We start from the raw sequence: 20402 nt of genomic DNA on the forward strand, positions 1-20402 counted from the left end.
AGCTATAGTACAATGCAGCCCGGACCTGCACATTAAGAATTTCTCTTGCAAATGAGTGCCCAAGTTTTTATTGTTATCTGATCTCTCCAGAGAGTTCACATGAGTACATAGGGCCAGGGACCTATATTCAAAAGATCATTTTGTGCAAATCAAAATTACAATGAGGTCTCACCTCATACCAGTCAGAATGGCCATCATTAAAAGGTCCACAAACAATAAATGCTGGAGAGAATGTGTAGAAAAGGGAAACCTCCTACACTGCTGGTGGGAATGTAAATGGTACAGCCACTATGGAGAACAGTATAGAGATTCCTTTAAAAACTGCAAATAGAGTTACCCTATGATCGAGCAATCCCACTCCTGGGCATATATCTGGAGGAAACTCTAATTTGAAAAGACACATGCACCCCAATGTTCATAGCATCACTATTTACAATAGCCAAGACGTGGAAACAACCTAAATGTCCATCAACAGATAACTGGATAAAGAAGTTGTGAGATATATATATATATATATATATATATATATATATATGTATTAGAATCTACTCAGCCATAAAAATAATGAAATAATCCCATTTGCAGCAACATAGATGGACCTGAAGATTGTCATACTAAGTAAAGTAAGCCAGAAAGAGAAAGAAAATACCGTATGATATTACTTACACGTGGAATCTAAAAAAGGACACAAATGAACTTATTTACAGAACAGATGCAGACTCACAGATATAGAAAACAAACTTGTAGTTACCAGGGAGGAAATAGGGGGAGGGTTAAGGGAGCTCAAGATTCATAGATACAAATTACTATATATAAAAGAGATAAACAGCAAGGCCCTACTGTATAGCACAGGGAACTATATTCAATACCTTGTAATGACCTATAATGAAAGAGAATATGAAAAGGAATGTATAACTGAATCACTGTGCTGTACACCAGAAATTAACACAACATTGTAAATTGACTGTACTTCAGTAATAATAATAAAAAAAGGTAAGGGGAAAAAAAGATCATTTCTAACTCTTCCCTATGTGATAAAGCAACTTCTTTTTCCTTCAACCAAGGATGTAATCAGTTTAGAGATAAAAATTCATTAGACATATTTGAACCACAGTTAAGGCCTAAACTAAGACCATCTTGCATATATTTTGCTTGAAAGATGATCTCTCAGATTAGCATAAAAAATATTGTTGCCCAAAGTGGAATTCAGCAAAGATGTAAGCAGTCATTTCCATAAGGAAAGGGAAATTACTGATGAATAGCCAATTTTAGTGACTTGCTTTATAATTCTCTTATTTTTTTCCCCTTAGAAATTATTACTTGACATTTTTTAATAGCTTCTAAAATGCAATTTATAGGAAACTTCTCAGTTTCATGGGGCATAGCTAAGTTGAATTGGAACATGGCAAACCCACTTAATTTTGCTGAGAATGTGTTCAGAAACTGAGTCTTTCTGCTAAATGCTTGTGGATATTCCCAAAGGTCATTTTTTCCCTGCTGAGATAAACTCTCAACATGGCCTTAAAGATGTGGATGAAATAGGGATTTCAATTTCAGCTGATCTCAATGTCTTCACATGCCTACCAAGAAAATACCAAATTTCCCAGATCATTATGGCAGACCTTTCATGATACCTGCCCCCAACATACCTTTTAGGTTTAACCTTCCGTCACAATCATCTTGCTAAAACAAAATATTCACCATTCCCAGAGTTCCGACTTACCCTCTCTACCAACCTCTTTCCCCAAAATGCACTCTCCCTTCTGTTTAATTATATCCTACCAATTCTTCAAGAATCTTCAAAATCCAAAGTAAATTCTGTCTCTTCCATTGAAGAAGTTTGTCTTTCTCTTCTGTCAGATGTGATTTCTCATGCTTCGGAAATCTGTAGACTTATTACACAACTCTCCCGAGCATTTGTCATGTATTTCCTTTTATTTTCTTTTCTCCTCTATTAAATGGAAAGTCCCATATGGTAAGGACCATTCCTTATATGTGTTTAAATGCACTGCAATGTTACTCCTTTGGGTGGATCAGTGGAATGGATGGGTGAATGAATGGCTGGATAATAAATTAATGGATGGATAGAAAGATGGCTGCATGGATGGAGAATGGATGAATAATAGATGGATGGGTAGATGAAGAAGTACATGGATGAGTGAGTAGATGTGTGAATAAATGATACAGCAGTTTAAAAATCCATTTTTCCTACTATTTTAGTCCCTCATAGTCATAAATTACCCAGGGGTTACATTCAATTAACAATCCTTTTACCATTCTATGCCTTATTAGAACTCTAACAACCCTTCTCATCATATCATAAATTAGAACAGAATTTCTTCTACTTGCCAATAAGATTTACTTCTCCCAGTCAGAAATACACATCAGCTTCCTTATCAAAGCATTTGATTTGTGTGTCCAAAAATAAGTATAGTGATTATGACATATAATTTTTACTATATATCTTATATAATCACATAAAGGCAGTATACTTGTAGAGAAAAATCACGTCTTCCCATAGAAGATGGTAATTAGTTAATTTTATACAAATTTGGTTCAAGAGACTATAATGGAGCTGACTGTGAATATCAAGCACAAAATTTGACAGTGATCTTGGGAAAGGGAACTAGTGTTTACTGAGCATTGCTATGTGTCATTTTATTCTCACAACTACCTTGTGGGTTACAGATTATTATTCCTATCTTATAAATGATAAAATAGAAATACATGGAGGTTGTGAATCTTGCCTAAGGTCACCTGTCTCACATATGAGGAAACCGTACTAAAAGTCGCACTATTACTACTGTGAATGAAAAATACTGCAAGCCATTATCAGTAAACAGAGAATGCCGAAGCCATCAAGTCATCAGCAGCTGCCACCACCCCCCAGTGAAGACAAGCCTGTAGCCCAGCCTCTGCAGCCACTCACAATGGTGCACTGAGGGGACTCAGAATAAGAAAGGACAGGATACTGGCCCTAAATAGCTAGATGCTTGTCAAAGGAATGAATTCAGTGAGCCCAAATGTTTGCTTCCTCCCATATATAGAAAAGCAATAAATTCTTTAACTTGAGATGCCTGGTTTTCTTCAGTTAACAAGTAGCCTTTTAATGTTCAAACTACCTGGTCTTTGTTGTAAAAACTCCTATATATCCTAGCTCCTCCCCTACCTCTTAGGAGCAGTCCCTCAGAGCCATCTGGGAGGCTGTCATCCCAGGCTGAGTACTCAGAATTTCTGTAGACCCTTATAACAACAATTCTAATTTTCCACTTTACATATCAGGGAATTAAGGAATAGAAAGGTGAAGAGACCAATAAAAGAGGGAAGTAAAGGGAGTGGAAGACAAAGGGTACCCAGAAACCTGCAAGAATGAACTTTATCAGTGGCAGAAGCAGAGAGCCTTTCCCTCTCACTCTTTCTCCCACCAGACCTGTTGGGTATTGATCAGACTTAATTGCAAGTCATTCACTTCTTAAGAAGAGATGTCTAGACAAACACAAGAACAGGGCCTGCTGTTTCATAGCATAGTCTTTCAAAATCTGGAGTTTGAATCCTAGCCCTGTTCCCTTCCAGATATGTGGCTTTAACCTCTCTGTGCTTCTGACTCCTCATCTGTAAAATGGATGCAATAACATTACCTACCTCCTTGTGTGGTTGTAAGGATCAAATAGAGAATTAAGATGTAGTTCTAGCATTGAGTAATACTCAATAGATGTCAACAGTGATGATGGTGGTGGTAATGGTGATGATGCTTTGGGACAATTCTGCATAGGGGACTCCAGGAAGGTTTTATAGGAGTGGTATTCTGGAGGAGAGTATGAAGGGGATTTAGGGCATTTCAAGCAGCATATTTGAAAAATTATAGGGCAGCAGAAGAGCCTACCTAGAGAAGATCTGTGTGGCTAGATTCATTACATTCTTAATTGTTTTAGGAATTTCTGAAGGGGGGAATGTTATCTTAAGAATTACCTTCATGGAAAAGACTGTTGAAAACACAAAGTTGTATCTTAGCACTGAGAGGTCTTACATATAAGAAGGACAAGAGAGAGGAGCAAAGGCAGCATTCAAAACATTGACCTCTAAATTTGGTTATTTTCTTTCACTTCCTGTGTTGGAAGTATCAAATAAGTTGACTTGGTTTCTGTTCTAGATAGGTCTTCCCCAGAAATCAGACCATGATTAAATGAGGAAGAGATGTGCTGGGGAGGTAATACCTGTGAAAGCTACAAGGGTAAGGAAGCAGCGTTGGCTAGAGAGAGCCTCAGACCACCATGCAGCTCTGACAAAGTCTCCACCAACCCCATGGGGAGCTCTGGGGCAAAGATCGCCCATTAAAAGCATCCCCTATTGGGCAGAAACGACCAGGTCCTAGTGTCTGCCATGCTGGATCTTTGGCTGGAACTGCTAAGAAGAGCATGGCCTCAGCTCAAAAGTTAAGGTGGATCCTGAAGGCACTTAACAACTGGACTTTCTTAGCTAACTGTATTCCTTGTAGCTGAACAACACATTTTGTTTTGCAGGAAGATCTGAGAAGTGCATCTCTGTGGATACCATGATTCCTCTAATGAGCTGTCTCCTAGGAGAGCACCGTGGATGGGAGGTGGAAGGAATGAAGTCGGTAAGCTTCCAGGAGGCCCGGTTTCTGACCCCCATGCAACTTTAGTTTACTGTGATAGTCTCTTAACTTTTTTGGGTCTCTGTTTTCTCAGCTAGGAAGGTGAGGGGATTTTATTTGAAATATAAAATATATTTGATTCTAGATGGCAAGAATTTTTATTCAGAAATCCTATGGCATGAGAATGGTATTAAGAACATGGATTGACTGAATTTGAAATCTGGCTTTTGCCTTGACTAATTGTGTGATCTTGGGTGAACTATGAAATCTCTTTGCACCTTGGTTTCCTCATCTATAAAATGGGACTAATACTAGTACCTACCTAATAGGGTTGAAAATCCAAAGAGAAGAAAGCACTTAGAATAGTGCCTGGCACATGGTGAACACTCAGCAGATGCTGGTTGTAATCCTCAATCCCCACCTGTACATGTTCCCACATACAGATACTCTTGAAAGGACCCAGACCTTGGAGTGAGAATTTAAGGGGCAATTGGGTCTAGGTTAGGCCCAGCAGCAGCTAAATCTAAGGGAAAACTTCAGCCCTGCTTTTTGTATATGCTCGTTTCTGAGAAAGGGTAAAAAGCATTTTTCTTCCAGAGCACAGTTTGTGATGCTTCTGAATTGCCTAGTAACAAATGTTTCTCCTCACTCTTTTTCTGATCTGATTGTTTTCAATTCAGCACTTTTTTTAATTGAAGGTTTTTAAAAATTGTTAATTAAGTTCTGTTTCCCTGACCATTTGAAGTCACTGAATCTCAAACAAAATGCTTCAGGAGTGTATAAACATCGTTGTTTGTTATAACCTGCTCAGAGTTATTAATTTTCTATTCTTTTATTTTTTGGATGCCTGGCAACCAGGCTGTCTTTGCTATAGACATAATGAGGTGTCCCCTTAAGTCATCCTCCCAGTGTGGGATTGGTGTTGACAGGGGGAGAAGGCAAGGTTACCACACTTTAAGCCTTTGATTAAAGAAAGAGAATGTGCTTGGGGAACAGACTCCAGTTTTGTACTACTCCAGTACTATGAAACCCAAAGAGCAAGACTATTGTCAATCAAATCATCAAAAGGAGAATTTACAAATGAAGGAAGAGGAATGGATGTTTTTGAATGACTAGAGTGAGGTCTTTCTAATCCCAGCAGAACAGTCAAAACTGTTCATTTTGAAAGTGGTGTCCTCCCTGTTGGCAAAGGGGTGCGGAAGTAGAATTAGGACAGGGAGTAGGGTGTGTGAGAGAGGAATGGAAAGCGAGGTAACAAGCCTTGCTCTGAGTCTATGAGTAGCCTCTGCCAGGAGATCAGAAATGGGGGCGTGTTCACCGTTAAGTCACCCTGAAGCCTAGCAGTGTTTTCAGCAAAATGGTGCATAATTTGCTTCGTGTTTCCATGAGGATGTTTCATCTTGTTTACTGAAAGAGGAAGCACAGTTGAGGTCCTGTCGCCATTGGGAACCAGTGAGTTTCCTCTTCTCTCTACTGTACATCTTAAATTACTTTGATATTAAAGAAATGTGACTGTAGACATGAGACAGGAACTGAGCATCCTGTTTATTTCCCTAGAGGCAAAAACCTGAAAAACAGAAAAACAAAAAACACAGGACACTGTTGCCGAGGAAGAAATAGAAACCACAGCTGCTGGACTCTCCATGGTTTTTTCCTACTAGTTTTTCAGCCCCCTAATTATCCCTAGTTTCTACTTCCTTGTGTTTCAGCACGCTTTTCCCTTCTTATTTGTCCATTTCACCTCCCAGGAGAACACTGAGGTATGACTCTCCACTTCTACCGTTTATCTGCTGAGAGGCGTGTGGTTCAGGGGTTAAGCACCCATTTACCAGAACACACTTATTAACTGTGTAAATTCAGGCCAGTTGCTTCCCCTCCCTATACCTCATTTCCTCATCTGTAAAAAGGATGTAAGTAGTCCTATATCATAGGATGGTTGTAAGGACTCCACGAGGGAACACGCTTAAAGCATCTGGAATCAAGGGGGTTAGGATATAGCTCAGTGGTAGAGCACATTCCTAGCATGCGCAAGGTCCTGGGTTCAAGCCCCAGTACCTCCATTAAATAAATAAAACTAATTACCCACCCCCCGCCAAACAAAAACAAAAACAAAAAGCATCTGGAATCAATGTCAGTTCTTTCTATCATTGTATCCTCTGTCTCACTCCTTCCCGTAGAGCCTGTACTATTCATAATCTGGCAATTTAAAACAAAGGGAAGAGAAAACTCACTAAGAGAAATAGAAAGGTGAATGCTGATAATAGCTTTCAGGTAGGGGGAAGTGGAGTGTTTACTTGTAGTTGAAGTATAAGGCCTTCTCTAGAATTTTTGCATGAGTCTAGAACAATCATTTAAGTCTATTTACTTCATACAGGGTAATAGGGATATAGGAAAAAACATTTCTAGTTTCTCTGACTCTGTGATAGAGTCTTGGTTAGCACACCTAGGCTTAAAAAGGAATTTGGACTAAAAATTGATCGCATGTTTTTGACTTAGTAGAACACAAGCAGAATTAAAAATACACTAAGGTGGCCATGGAGAGGGATAAGAGGGAGAGAGGGTAGTAAAAAGCAAATCAATCCATTTCTCCACTGCATCTAAGAGACATTTTCCTAGGCTGACAATCCAACAGCCACTCTGAAATCAGTCCCATCCCAAAATCATTTGCACTCCATGGCACTTCAGTTTGGGGTCTCCAGATTGATGTGGAATAGAGAAAACACATATCTGAATGGCCAGAAGGATGCTGCCAACCCTCCAGGAAGCTCCACTCTATGCCATCCAGTCGAGGTCTCAAAGATACGTGCGTAGTTAGTTGTTTGGCATTTACTTATCATGTTAATAATAAATCACCATTTTGATACTATTAAAAATAGTGGAGAATTTAAAACATATACAAAATAGACAGATGCATTACATGAATCCCCACATACCCTCACCTTTCTTTGACAATTATCAACCTGGCCAATCCTGTTTTATTTTTGCCCTTACTCACTTTCCACGTGATTTGGAGGCAAATCCTGGCTATCATATCATTTCACCCATACGTATTTCAGTAAATTTCTGTGAAACAGAGGTTGACAAACTCTGGCCCATGGATCAGCCTCCTGTTTTATAAATAAAGTTTATTGGAACACAGCCATGCTCATTCCTTTACCTATTTGATATTGGCTGCTTTTCCAAGGACCCTATGGTCCACAAACCCTAAAATATTTCCTATATGGACCTTTAAGAAAAAGTTGGCTATCCCTATCTAAAAGATAAGGACTTCTTTTAAAAAATTGAAGGTATAGTTGATATACAATATTGTGTAAGTTAGAAGAGTACAATATAGTGGTTCACAAATTTTAAAGGTTACATTCCATTTATAGTTATTATAAAATATTGGCTATATTCCCTGCATTGTACAATATATTCTTGTAGCTTATTTTATACATAATACTTTGTACCTCTTAATCCCCTACCCCTATATTGCCCCTCCCCTTCCCTCTCCCCACTGATAACTACTTGTTTGTTCTCTGTATCTGTGATTCTTTTTCTTTTTTGTTATATTTACTAGTTTGTTTTATTTTTTAGATTCCACATATAAGTGATATCATTTTTGAAATTATAGTATTTGTCTATCTCTGACTTATTTCATTTAGCATAATACTCTCCAAGTCCATCCATGTTGCTACAAATGGAACATTTCATTCTTTTTAATGGCTGAGTAGTGTTCCATTATATATATGTATCCCATCTTCTTTATCCAGTCATCTGTTGATGGACACTTAGGTTGCTTCCATTTCTTGTCTATTGTAAATAGTGCTGCTATGAACATTGGGGTACATGTAAGGATAGGGCTTTTAAAAATATAGCTACAATATCATTATCACACCTCAAAAGTTAACAATATACACAGTAACCTAGAATTGTCTAGGAATCTATACCCTTTAAATGTCTTCATATTTGTTGCCTCATTTGAATCTCACAACAATTCTGAGAGACAAAGATGAAAAACCTTAATGCCGTGTAAATCCCTTTTATATATGAAGAAAAGTATAAGCATAGAGAGTTTAAAAGTGACTTTATCAAAGGCAAGCAGCTGAATAAGCAATGTGATATTGTGGTAAGGCCAGGGGAAGCTTGAATTCTGCAGTAAGTGAATGATAAATTCCCTGTGTATTTCTCAGTTGTTCCATTTCAAGAGTGTTTGACTTGAAGAACCTGGTATGGGATATATAGTTCAGACATGACTTGAAGTTAATTTAAGGTGAGCCTCCTTCAAGCAGTAAAAATAACAGTTTTTATATTGGGTGAGAGTTCCCATGGAACCACTCTAAGTTTGAAGTGCTATAGTGGCATCTAGAGAAAAATCTGTGGGTAATCCTGTTTCCTAGCATCTTTCTTTCAGAACATGGTGTATTATTTCACAGGCCAAAGAAAAAGGGTGAAATGTGAGGAGTGGAGATGCACTTTAGTTACACGAGCACTCAGAGTCTGGAGGTGAATCCCAGCTTTTTTTGTCCCATAAAGCTGGCTGGATATAAAATAAAAGCCAGCTTACCCCCTGCTATGATGTGATGAGACAAGCACCTCACCTCTGTGGTTTTTCTCCCCCAAATCCACATCCCCTGTCTCATAATGGAAAGGTAGCAGACAAACCCAAATGGAGGGATACTGTACAAAATTCCTGACCAGTATTCTTCAAAAGTATCAAAACAGGAAAAACAGGAAAGTCTGAGAAACTGGCACAGATAAGAGGAAACTAAGGAATCGTGATGCTTCAGTGCAGTGTGGGATCTTGGATTGGATCCTGGAACAGAAAATGACAGTAGTAGAAAAACTGGTGAAATCTGAATAAAGTCTATAGTTTAGATAATAGTATTGTGCGCATGCTAATTTCTTAGTTTTGTAGATGCTAACAATAGAGGAAGCTGTGAGAGGGGTATATGGGAACTCTTTGTACCGTGGTTGCAACTTTTCTGTAAACCTAAACTTACTTCAAAATAAAATGTTTAAAAAGGAATTCATCCCAGCAACATGTTGTCTTGTCAGACATCTTTTAGCAGAGGTACACATAATACAGGGATGTGTTTCAGGGGCTCAAGGGCCTCACTGATCCGATTCTCCTAGGAGAGAAGAAGAGCTGGAAAGAGAGATGGCTGAGGGCAGAGGGAAGTTGCCAATTTCTGTTGCCTTAGGTGCTACTGGGTGTTACTAATGCCTCAAGTCGTCCTGAAGCATAGGCCAAGGGGAAATGGCCCCTGTATTTTATGGAGGGGGAATCCGTGGCACAGAACAGTTCAGTGGCCAATAATGTTCACTGAATTAATTTGACTTGCCCAAGCTCACTGAACAGATGGGAAAATAGGCTATGAATTGTCTAATTTCCAGGTATAAGGTGGCTGGGCAAGAAAGTTCAGCTCATTTATAATATTTTTAAAATACATATATTTTATCCAGATAAAAAGAACTTTGTTGTTACTGAATAACAAATGGATTTCTGTCTCTATAACTTTTCTAGATTTAACAAACCTTTCCTTCACACTCTGTCTAACCACTCAAGCAAGGTTCAACCCAGGTTTATAGCACTTGCCTTTTCTGGTATTTCTTTTATGTTTTATTTTGTCTTTTTGGTGTTTTTCTTTTCCCATTCCCTCTCCATCCATTCTACTTACCAGGTGTTATCTATTGCTGCATAACAAATTACCAGAAAGCAGTGGATTAAAACCAAAGACAGTTATTAACTCACAGTCTCTGTGGTTAGGAATTTGAGAGTGTTTTGACTGGTAGTTCTGGCTTAGATTATCTCTCTAGATTGTAGTCAAGACATTGGCTGGGGCTGCAGTCACTTGAAAGCTTGACTGAGGCTGGAGGATCCATTTCCAAAGTGACTTACTCCCATAGCTGTGGACAGGAGGCCTCAGTTCCCAGCCTGTGGACCTGTCCTAGGTCACTTGAGTGTCCTCATGACATGGTGGCTGACTTCCTTCAGAGCAAGTAATCTAAGAGACAGTGCACAGAGGGAGCTGCCATGTCCTTTGTCATCTGCCCTTGATGGTTACACCCTATCACTGCTGCCTCATTCTGTTTGTTAGAAGCCGTTCTCTAAGTGCAGCTCACATCCAAGGGGAGGGAAATTAACCATCACCTGTTGAAGAAAGAGAACCAAGAACTGGTGGAATCTTTGAAAACCACCATACGGGGTATTCTTTCAGCCTTGGGTCTGACTGAGAGGCTGGCCTTCCACTCGAGGCCTTCTCTGGGCCTGTCCTGCGGCAGTTCTGTGTGGCTCAAAATGAAGCTTGACTCCCTCTTTCAGAAGACTCCCCCATCTCTCCTAAGTTTCCAAGCCCCATGAAAAGTCACAGAATGTTAAGAAAATAGAAGGGAACTTGAAGCGATCCCAGCATCACAGGATCTGGATAGAGTCATCTGTCTCTTTTGTTCCTGCTGCTGCACTAAAATTTGACATCTCTGACTCTTCTCAGGCAAGGGTTGCTGCAATCTTTTCAGCAGCTTCTCCATGGGGCTGCCACAGATGTCATACTGAAGTCATGTTCAGTACCCACTGACTTTCAGCACATGACCTTTTCCTCAAAGCCTAACTTCACTTGATTCTTGGCAATTTCTCTATACATTTAAACTATCATAATTCAGCGTCCTGGTTCTCAGCCAGTCCTCTTAATTATTTACCTCTCTGCCTTCAGACTTCAGCTCTCATTTGTGTTAACTTCCTTCCTTTCCCTTGTTCATATAATGAACTCAGTATGCCTGAAACCAGCTTCCACATTTCCCTCCAAAGTGGCTTCCCTCTTGTTCTTGCAGTTTATTCTCTGAGTCACGAACCTAAAAACAATAATAAAAATAAAAATAAAATTTTTTTTTAAAATCACCATCTTGGGCTTCTCCATTGCCTGTATTCCCTACATTTGTAATGGAATTCTTGCCCCTCTCTTGGGGCGAAAACGACTTATTGACCATGTAATCTGGGACAATTCCCAGCCATTATCAGTGCTATCAAAAAGCCCCAATTCAGGGATTCTTCTTTCAGCTTCTAGTTGGTCCAGTTGCTGGTTTCATTCTAAACTTGAGATTCCAGTTTCCTACCTGTTCCCAGTTCCTGCCCTGGTTTCTTAACCTTTTCTGCCAGAGCTCCCTAACACCTAGATCAGTACTTCTCAGACTTTAATGTGCACGTGAATCCCTGGGAATCTTATTAAAATGCAGATTATGATTCAGAACGTCTGGAGTGGTGCTTGAGTTCTTGCATTTCTAACAAGCTCTATGGTGATACCCAAACTGCTGGCTCAAGGACCATACTCTGGGTATCAAGGGTCCATAGCAGCAGTCTCCTAAATGTGCTTCCTTGCTCACTCTCTCCCTCTGAGGAAGGGAAGGCACAAGGACTGTAATGTTGCCATGACCTCTGGGTCGCACACTGCCTGCATCATGGGTCCCCAGCATAGCAGAGCGATGGAATCACTTTGGGACCTCATGAAAAATCTCGATTCTTAGGTTCCATCCCTGGAGCTGATTCAGCAGGTCTGGAGTAGGGCCTCAAAAATCGTATTTTTAAGAAGCATTCCAGGCAATCTTGATGAGTTTTTGAACAACCAGTGTTTTATAGGCTAAAGTTCAACCAAAAATCTTAAATGTAAAATCTTCCCCAGCAGACACAGTCTCCTTTTTTCTCACTTATTACTCCCCTCTAGAGCTTTGTTGCATACAGACTGTCTCTCAAACAGACCCAAAGCATCCCCTTCTCTTTACTCTGGTACCACCTACAAATTCTACCCACTCTATAATTCATTTATCTTTTCTGTATGTGTTTGTTGTCAGTCTACCAAGAATGCAAGCTGCTGGAGGACACGGTGCCATGCACACAGCCGGTGGGAGGAGCCTCTGCCTCCACTCCCTTTGGTCCTGTCAAGTCCACCCATCCTCCCAAATTCTACCAAGTCACTGTGCCCCAACCCCAAATTTTTAAAAATCTAATTTTCTGGAAGAATGGAAAATGTGACTCTCTTGACTGAAATAGAAATGACATTCCTGCCCTGACACATAAGAAAGGATGCTGAGTCACACTCCAATTCTATTTGAAAACTAGAGTCCCTGAGGATGGGAACTTTGTATTATGTTTGTTCTATGTTATTTTTATAAGTTGAATGCATCTCACGCTCACCATTAAATAAAAAGCTAAGCAAATGTCTAAGTATTTTGGTCATCTGCCGGAAGCTGACACATAATGGTAGGGATGGAAAGGGTCATTATTGCTAATTAGTTGAAATGACATCAAAATTCTTTAATTAGCTTTAAAACATCTTTGCTCCCAGAAAATATTAGGTGTTGAACCTGAATATATCTTCATTCCTAAAACACCATCGGGACAGTCTGTAGTGTTGTGGAACACATAACACTAACACCAGCCTTGAGAAATCATGACTAACTATCAGTATCAGCGTAACTCAGTGTAACTTACATGGGAAGAAACACTGACGGGCTGGTTGGATTTAAGAGGTGAGGCTGATTCAGCGCATGATGTCTAAAGAGATAAAGGGAAACAGTATCCGGGAGTCCTCTTTGTGAGCTAAAAATATGCCCTCTAAACCAAACTTCTTAACAAGAATACAAGATCCAACACAGTCCCATCCAAACCTGCCTCAGGCTGCATTTCACACTGCTCTTTCCCCACCCCCTCTCTTCCAATCTGGATGGTCTTTCTGGACTTGTCACTGTCCCCTGCTCAATGCCATGTGCTTTCCTTTATGTCCCATCCTGCGTGCATACTATTTTCTCTGTTCAGAGGGTTCTGCCAGACACTTAAATTTTAAGATCAAATGTCACCTTCACTGGAGAAAAGTTAGTTACTTTATTCTGGGGAAGGGCTGGAGTCTAAATTGCTGCGACTCTTTTTTCTTTTTTCAGAAGCCAGAGTTTATTTACATTTAAACAATCCTCAAGGAACTTTCAGAAGGTTAAAAGGCCCAAAGACATCCGGGTGAAATATACTATTATAGCCAGGTTCTGGCTATTGCTGCCTCTGTTTCAAAATCCTCAGGACTACCCTGGGCAGTTCAATGCCTTGCTAATTCTTCTAGTCCAAGAGTGGTGAATTTCTCTGAGTTTTGATATAATTCATACAAGGCTGTCCCTCCAGTAATGATGACAAAAACAATGCCAGAAGCAGTCATTGTCACTGAAAGGCAGAAAGGTAAATGATCAGAGAAAAAAGCCACCACAGCAACTTCAAGAAGCAGAATTACAAAGCCGGTATAGAACGAACAGAAAAGCATTTGCAGAATCTACGTGAAAACCCTTCTTGCATTATTTGACACCAGGTCCTCTGACTCTGAGCTTGCGTAGCTGGGATCATGGCGGGCCTTATAATAACATGTTCTTTTTCTCAGGCTCTTGCACAGTGCCTGGAAACTGGCAGATGTTCGATAAATGTCTTTCAAATAAATGGAGGACTTGCTGATTCACCTGTATAATAGGACCTTTTGCCTATTGATCTGAGGTCAATTTTTCTTCTGACATTATTGGGCTTCTTCAAAGCAAAATCATAAAAATAATCTCTTTCAATCACAACAATAATAATAGTTAGTAATAGCAGCCGGTGTTAATTGAGCACTTACTATGTTCCAAACACTGCGAAGTCTTAATGTGGATAATTTCATTTAACTTCACAAATTTATCCCCACTTTGCAGATGAGGAGCTTGAAGCTTAAGGCATCAAGTAACTTGCCTAAGTAACTTGACAAGGTAATGAATGAGGGAGCCAGGACTTAAGCACAGAGCCCATGTACTGCACTATTAAGCTATACTGCTAGCAACTCATCAAGGCCACTAGGCATGTGGTTGGTTATTGACTCATTACTGATGATACTGATCTCCACTGAGAAGCTCTTCCCCCTCCAGGCACAAAGCATCAGACTCTCTGGTGCTGGCTGAGAGAATCACAAGCCCTTGGATTTATGGAAGGAGCATGGTGGCCACCTCAGTGTCGTAACTTGCCACTGGAAATTTCCATGACAACGTACTTGGAGGCTGTCTTGGTGGGCCCTGGCATGGTGATGAGTGCAAGCTTCTTATTATGAATCCTGAAAAACCAAACCTTCAGTGGCAATGCCTGCTAGTAACTGGCTTCTTGTGATGTCCCTGGAAGAGCTGGCTCCACTTAAGTCTTGAAGATTCACCCTTATACATTGTTGCTGAAGGTCTAGGCTCAAGCCTTTCCTGGCATCTATCAACTCTCAGTTATTTCTTTCCACTCCCCAATTCCTCAGTATTCTATCAGTAACTCCTTTCCAGTTCATTTCCCACTCAGAGCTCAGAAGGAAATTTGCTATAAAATACAGCAATCATTAATCCAAAAATACAAATAACTGCATCACAGTGACAATTCACAGACTTTTTAGATCCAGTGGGAAAATACCCATTCTTCTGCAAAAGACTACTGATATTTGAGAGTTAGAATACAGCTGGCTTGTGATTTTATTTCTCTCTGGTAAAAGGAATGAGAATGGCTTGGCAAATCTATAGGATAGAGCACATGTGCGTTCTGCTTCTGGTTTTCCCAGATGTCAGGTGCTGAAGTTTAAGGCAGGAGTCCTGTGCCTATTCGTCCTCAGTAACAGTCCCTATTCAGATAGGCAGTGGGGAGGCTGAGCGGGACCACTCACACACGGATGCCCTGTACATGGTGTGCATTTAATTCAGAGACAGACCTCATTTTATAACGACCGTAACATGTCATTCTAATGTATCGGAAAAGATGAGAAAATTGGATGTGAGTCCCAGCTGGATTCAGAGCCTAATATCGGAAAGACTTTCAGTGCTTTACAGAGTGCAGCAGCACTTGCGAAATACCTACCATTGGTGCTGCGTCTGCAAAGAGAAGCCGAAGTTATCTGCTGAAGCTGTAGATGGAGGAACTGCAGTCGCTGGTCGATTCCCGATTCCCATCTGGGCAGAGCTGGCAACCAGGCAGTGATTGAAGTGTCCAGCAGGGGGCTGGCATTCTCTGTCTGTAAGTAGCCCTGGTTCCTGTTCAGAGCCTCAGCTCAGCAGAGCTGCCGTTTGCTGATGAAGCTGGTGACGTGCAAAGCATTCCTGCCTATAGCATTTGAGGCTTTCTCAGTGCAGTTTTTTCTACCCACTTTAAACCTTCAGGTTCTAAATATCACGGGAAATGCCGTGTGAAAATAGCAGGCCAAAAGTTCTTAGTAAACTGCAGCCAGGGAGACTCAGACTAGAATGGAGGTAGAGTTGATACAGAGTAGGTTCGATTCTAAGCCCTTTTGGGGCTGAATTTTTGTTGCTGTTCTGTTGTTAACTTATTGAATTTAGAGATGTATTACATTGGTCATGTGAAGACCAGAGCAGCACCAGCATCAAAATAGTGACAGTTTTGAATGCCATAGTATCTGTGTACTCAGAGTATTTTTATGAAAGAAGATAAAGAGCCCAGCATAAATTTTCACCCTCATCTTCACTCAACTGCAAAATCAGAAGTTAAGAAACAGCATCTAAGGGCATTTTCCAGGTGGCAGAGAATCTAGAGGATGGCTCTAAATGACTGTGTGCTTCTGAACTTGGAAGTGGACCATTTCGTGCACTGCAATATCTCTAATCACACTGTGGATCTCCCTATGAAGGATGACTGGTTCCACCCAGGGGTCCTCTATGTCATCCCTGCAATTTATGGGGTCATCATTCTGATAGGCCTCGTTGGCAACATCACCCTGATCAAGATCTTCTGTACCGTGAAGTCCATGAGAAATGTGCCGAACCTGTTCATCTCCAGCCTGGCTTTGGGAGACCTGCTCCTCCTGGTCACCTGTGCCCCCGTGGATGCCAGCAGGTACCTGGCTGACAGATGGCTGTTTGGCAGGATTGGCTGCAAACTGATCCCCTTTATACAGCTTACCTCGGTGGGGGTGTCTGTCTTCACACTCACTGCTCTCTCGGCAGACAGGTAAGTACCGGAGGAAAGTAACATTCTCTCTCAGGGGGGTAGATGCCTCAGTAAATGAGCTACCATGTTGGGACAAATAGGGCTGTTTGCACAAAGGGAAGTTTTCCTCAAACTCTGATTCCCTTCCCAGCATGTTTCTCTTCTAAGGATTACTTCTTGAGGTTGGCATCTTGGTTTAAGAAAGAAAAGTGAGTGGTTGGCGGGGACAAGAGAGAAAAAGAAAGATCTCGGAGCGTAACACTGAGGTGCATTTTCTGGAGACAATTGATTTAACCTTGCCTTTTCCTAACTTCTCCCTCCCCGCAAAGTTAATTGGTGAGAGAAAAAAAAAAATCACACCTAATAGAGTTTAAACCCCAGGCAAACGTTTCTTGGAAGCAATTCAAAGTCTTCAGAGAATAGAAAAGTCCCATTGCATTTCTTCTTCAAATATTCTTTCAGAAAGAACAAAAAGGAGAAAATAAGTGGCATTTCCTTGAAATCCATTTTCTTCAAACAGTTTAACTTTTCTTACAGCTGATTTTGTGTTTGGTTCTCTGTAACTGAATAGTTTGTGTGTTGTTTTTTCTAAGTATTTCTTAAGTGAAATCAGGCATTATTTGGATTTTTGTTCTTGAGAAAGCTCTATTCAAGGCTGATTTCAAATTTTAATATCTTTATTGATGTACTTCCATATATAGTACCTTTGGGGTTTTTTGGGGGTGAGGAGAGAGTCCAGTATAATGTTTTATTCTGGAAAATCTGCATATTTGTGAACTACATTTCTTATGTAAACATATTGCTGAAAATTTCACATCTATTCGTTCTTAAAAATTCATAATTATTCTTGGAGCATTTATCAAGTGTCTATCATATAAAAAACACTTGCTTAAATTAACCAGTCACGAAGTATCTGCAGGTTGTTCACATAAATTGCTGAACATGTCTTGTGTACTCTGAGCTCTAGAACTTGGACACGGGAATGAAGAGACTCCAGACACGTCGTAGACCATATGGTCAAATTAAGAAAAAGTGGTACAGTGAACCAGAGACTATAAATTTTTATTTGAAAATCTACTGTATGTTATGGTATTAAAGATACACAGGGATCTGAGAGTGTACTAGGAAAGGCACAGAAGCAGCGCTTGAAAATTTATACTCTGAAGAAAATGTCCCACATTTAAATACATATGGTGCCGGATTCTCACCTTGTAGAGGAACAAACAGTCCCCAGGTGATCTGGCTTTGTGGAGTAATGGACAAATAAAGATAGTGTTATCAGTATTTGTAGGCATGTGTTTGTACTTAGCTGCCTGAAGTACACTGCACAGCTCACACAACTTTTTCACAGACTGAAAAATAAGAGCCCAGGAACGAGGTTTGCATATGGCGCCGACTGGACAGGGTTTCTCAGTTCCTGTCACTCACCCCTAGCTTGCTCTAACCCTGAACGTGTGCCCACCAGGGACCAATGATGACCACAGACAGTCTTACTGTTGAGCTAGGGCAGGCAAACTGTGGAGCTAGCAGCAGGTCTGTGGCTCATTACTGATGGCCGGGGGCACCTCAGGATGAGGGTCATTTTCTTGATGGGAAGATGAGATTTTGGTTTCTGGATTAATGAGTGCAGTGGTACAGATGGTGTTTCCTATCTTCCTGGGGTGGGATGGGGGTAGGGGAGAGGACAGCGAGGGCATGCAATGGAAAGATGCAGCTGCAGGGAACTCTTCTCTGGAGTTGCAAAGCAGACCAAGTTCACATCAGCAGAAAGGCTCTCTCAAAAGCCAGGGTGCACCATTTGGCAGCTCTGGTGTGTTCTCGGTAAGTTTATAATTACTGCATGTCTTTCCCAAGTTCAGAAATTACTGTAAGCTTCCATATAACTGATTTTTTGTGTTTTGCTAAGGCTTAAAAAAGCTGATAGATTACCTGAATCATAAGTCATGCCTCTCACCAATTTCAACAAGAATAGGTATTGAGCTAGTTACAATATATGAGACCATACTTACCTACTTATCTCATCTTTAAAAGCTATCGGAGTCTTATAAAAACCTCATGAGGTTGGCAGGGCAAATACACACACACATACACAATATCTGTATTTTTTCTTCTCAACAAGGTATAATCTATATACAGTTAACTGAACAAGTGTGCAATATATTCCACATATTCAATATATTTCCACATATTCTATATAACAACATAAGCACCACCAAGACAGAGATATAGAACACTTCCAGCACCCCGGGAGTTTCTTTTATGTCCCTTTCCAGTTAATACCCACCTCCATAGGGAGGTAATCACTATTCTGAGTTTAATTATCATATATTATTTTTGCCAGTTCTTTAATCTCATATAAATGGAGTCATACTTCTTATGCTTATTGTTATGTCTGGGATAGTCATCCATGCTGGTGCACATAGCAATGGCTTATTCTTTTTAATTGTTGTGTAGTATTCCATTGTATCAGTATGCCTCAGTTTATCCATTTTAATACTGATGGACATTGGGTTATTTCCAGTCTGAGGTTGATAATAACCTGCTCTGGATATTCTTTGTCATGCCTGTTGGGGAACATAAGTGTTTCTCTTGAGTATATGCCTGGGAGAGGAATTGCTGGAGCAAAGGAGGCAAGTATTTAGTAAATATTGTCAAAGTTTTCCAAAGTGGTAATCTGTATCTGACAGATTGGTCAAAGAGTGATCCAGAAGACCCTCTCAACTGGATGGCCATTGCAGTCATTGGGGAGCTTCAAAATATGCAGATCCTTAGCCCCCATCCTAAATTTACTGAATTAAGATGGATGGTAATCATCCATCCCTGCCCCCAGTAGGTTGACCAGCAATGTGAGTACTCATCCTAACCTCTCTTCTGTAGTCCTTCCCTTTCCCAGGTGAACTTGAGTCTTTGTTGATATGAATATAACATTTTTCTAAAAAAGTGTATACTGTTGGCACTAAAGGGAGACTTCAAGGCAGTCCCGGGAACCAGAATTCTGGGTTTCACACCATTGACCAGTTGCAGATTTGCATTCAAGCCCCTTCACTATTAGTCCCACCCCGCCTTTCTTCCCATCCTTACACAGACTGATGTCCTCACATTCAGTGGTTATACTGACGACTTCCTGGCTCTGCTCCCTTGCTTACACTGTGTCACATCCACTCTCCAGAATGCTTTCTCCTTTACTAAACAGAAGACTTCTCTGCATCCCATGTGATGTATGGGGGTGGAATGGGTGTCAACAGCCCTACATTTTAAGTTTTATTTTTCTGCCGTTACTACTCATATAAGGGAGTCTGACCAGTCACATAACTCTCTGACCTTAGTTGAATCATCTATAAAATAATAGGGTTGAGCTAGGTTATTTCTAAGGTCCTTCCAAATTTTAAAATATTATAATTTTTTTCTGTCATATTGCCTACCATTTGGAATCTGCCTCAACCCTTCTCCTTAAAGCCCTAAGTTGGACCATTCTAGCCCAGATTTTCTAACCCTCTTCTAAACATGAGGCTCATTATCTGAGACATGAATTATCTTGTGACATCTTTCATCTTGCTGTTTTGAAGTATTTCACTCATTTGTCTTCTTTTAGTCTCTCATATATTCATTGCTGTGACTTTTCAAGCAGATTATTAAGACTGTTGAGGGCACAGATTTCTTATATATTCTTAAATTTTACAGTGCCTCAGATGGTTTCTTGTACCAAATGGGTGATCAACAAATATTGATTAATTAAAATTATGGTTAAGCATCTGAAAGCATACTCTTCAAAAATATATCACACAGTCACCTCCTTCTAATCTGTTCCTCTTTATTAAGCTCTCATTATTTGGGCAAATGAGAGAA

General features: G+C 40.3%; 1 protein-coding gene across 1 annotated transcript in view; it reads left to right on the top strand.

Moving 5' to 3' along the window:
* Positions 1-16164: 16164 nt before the first annotated feature.
* The window catches only part of GRPR (gastrin releasing peptide receptor), a 33046-nt gene continuing 28808 nt past the window's right edge, over positions 16165-20402 (top strand). Inside the window, exon 1 of the mRNA XM_006218968.4 lies at positions 16165-16577. Within this exon, the coding sequence (XP_006219030.1) occupies positions 16165-16577 (413 nt within the window). The remainder of the gene's footprint in view (positions 16578-20402) is intronic.

This window comes from Vicugna pacos, chromosome X, assembly GCF_048564905.1.
Source record: "Vicugna pacos chromosome X, VicPac4, whole genome shotgun sequence".
Classification (NCBI taxonomy): Eukaryota; Metazoa; Chordata; class Mammalia; order Artiodactyla; family Camelidae; genus Vicugna; species Vicugna pacos.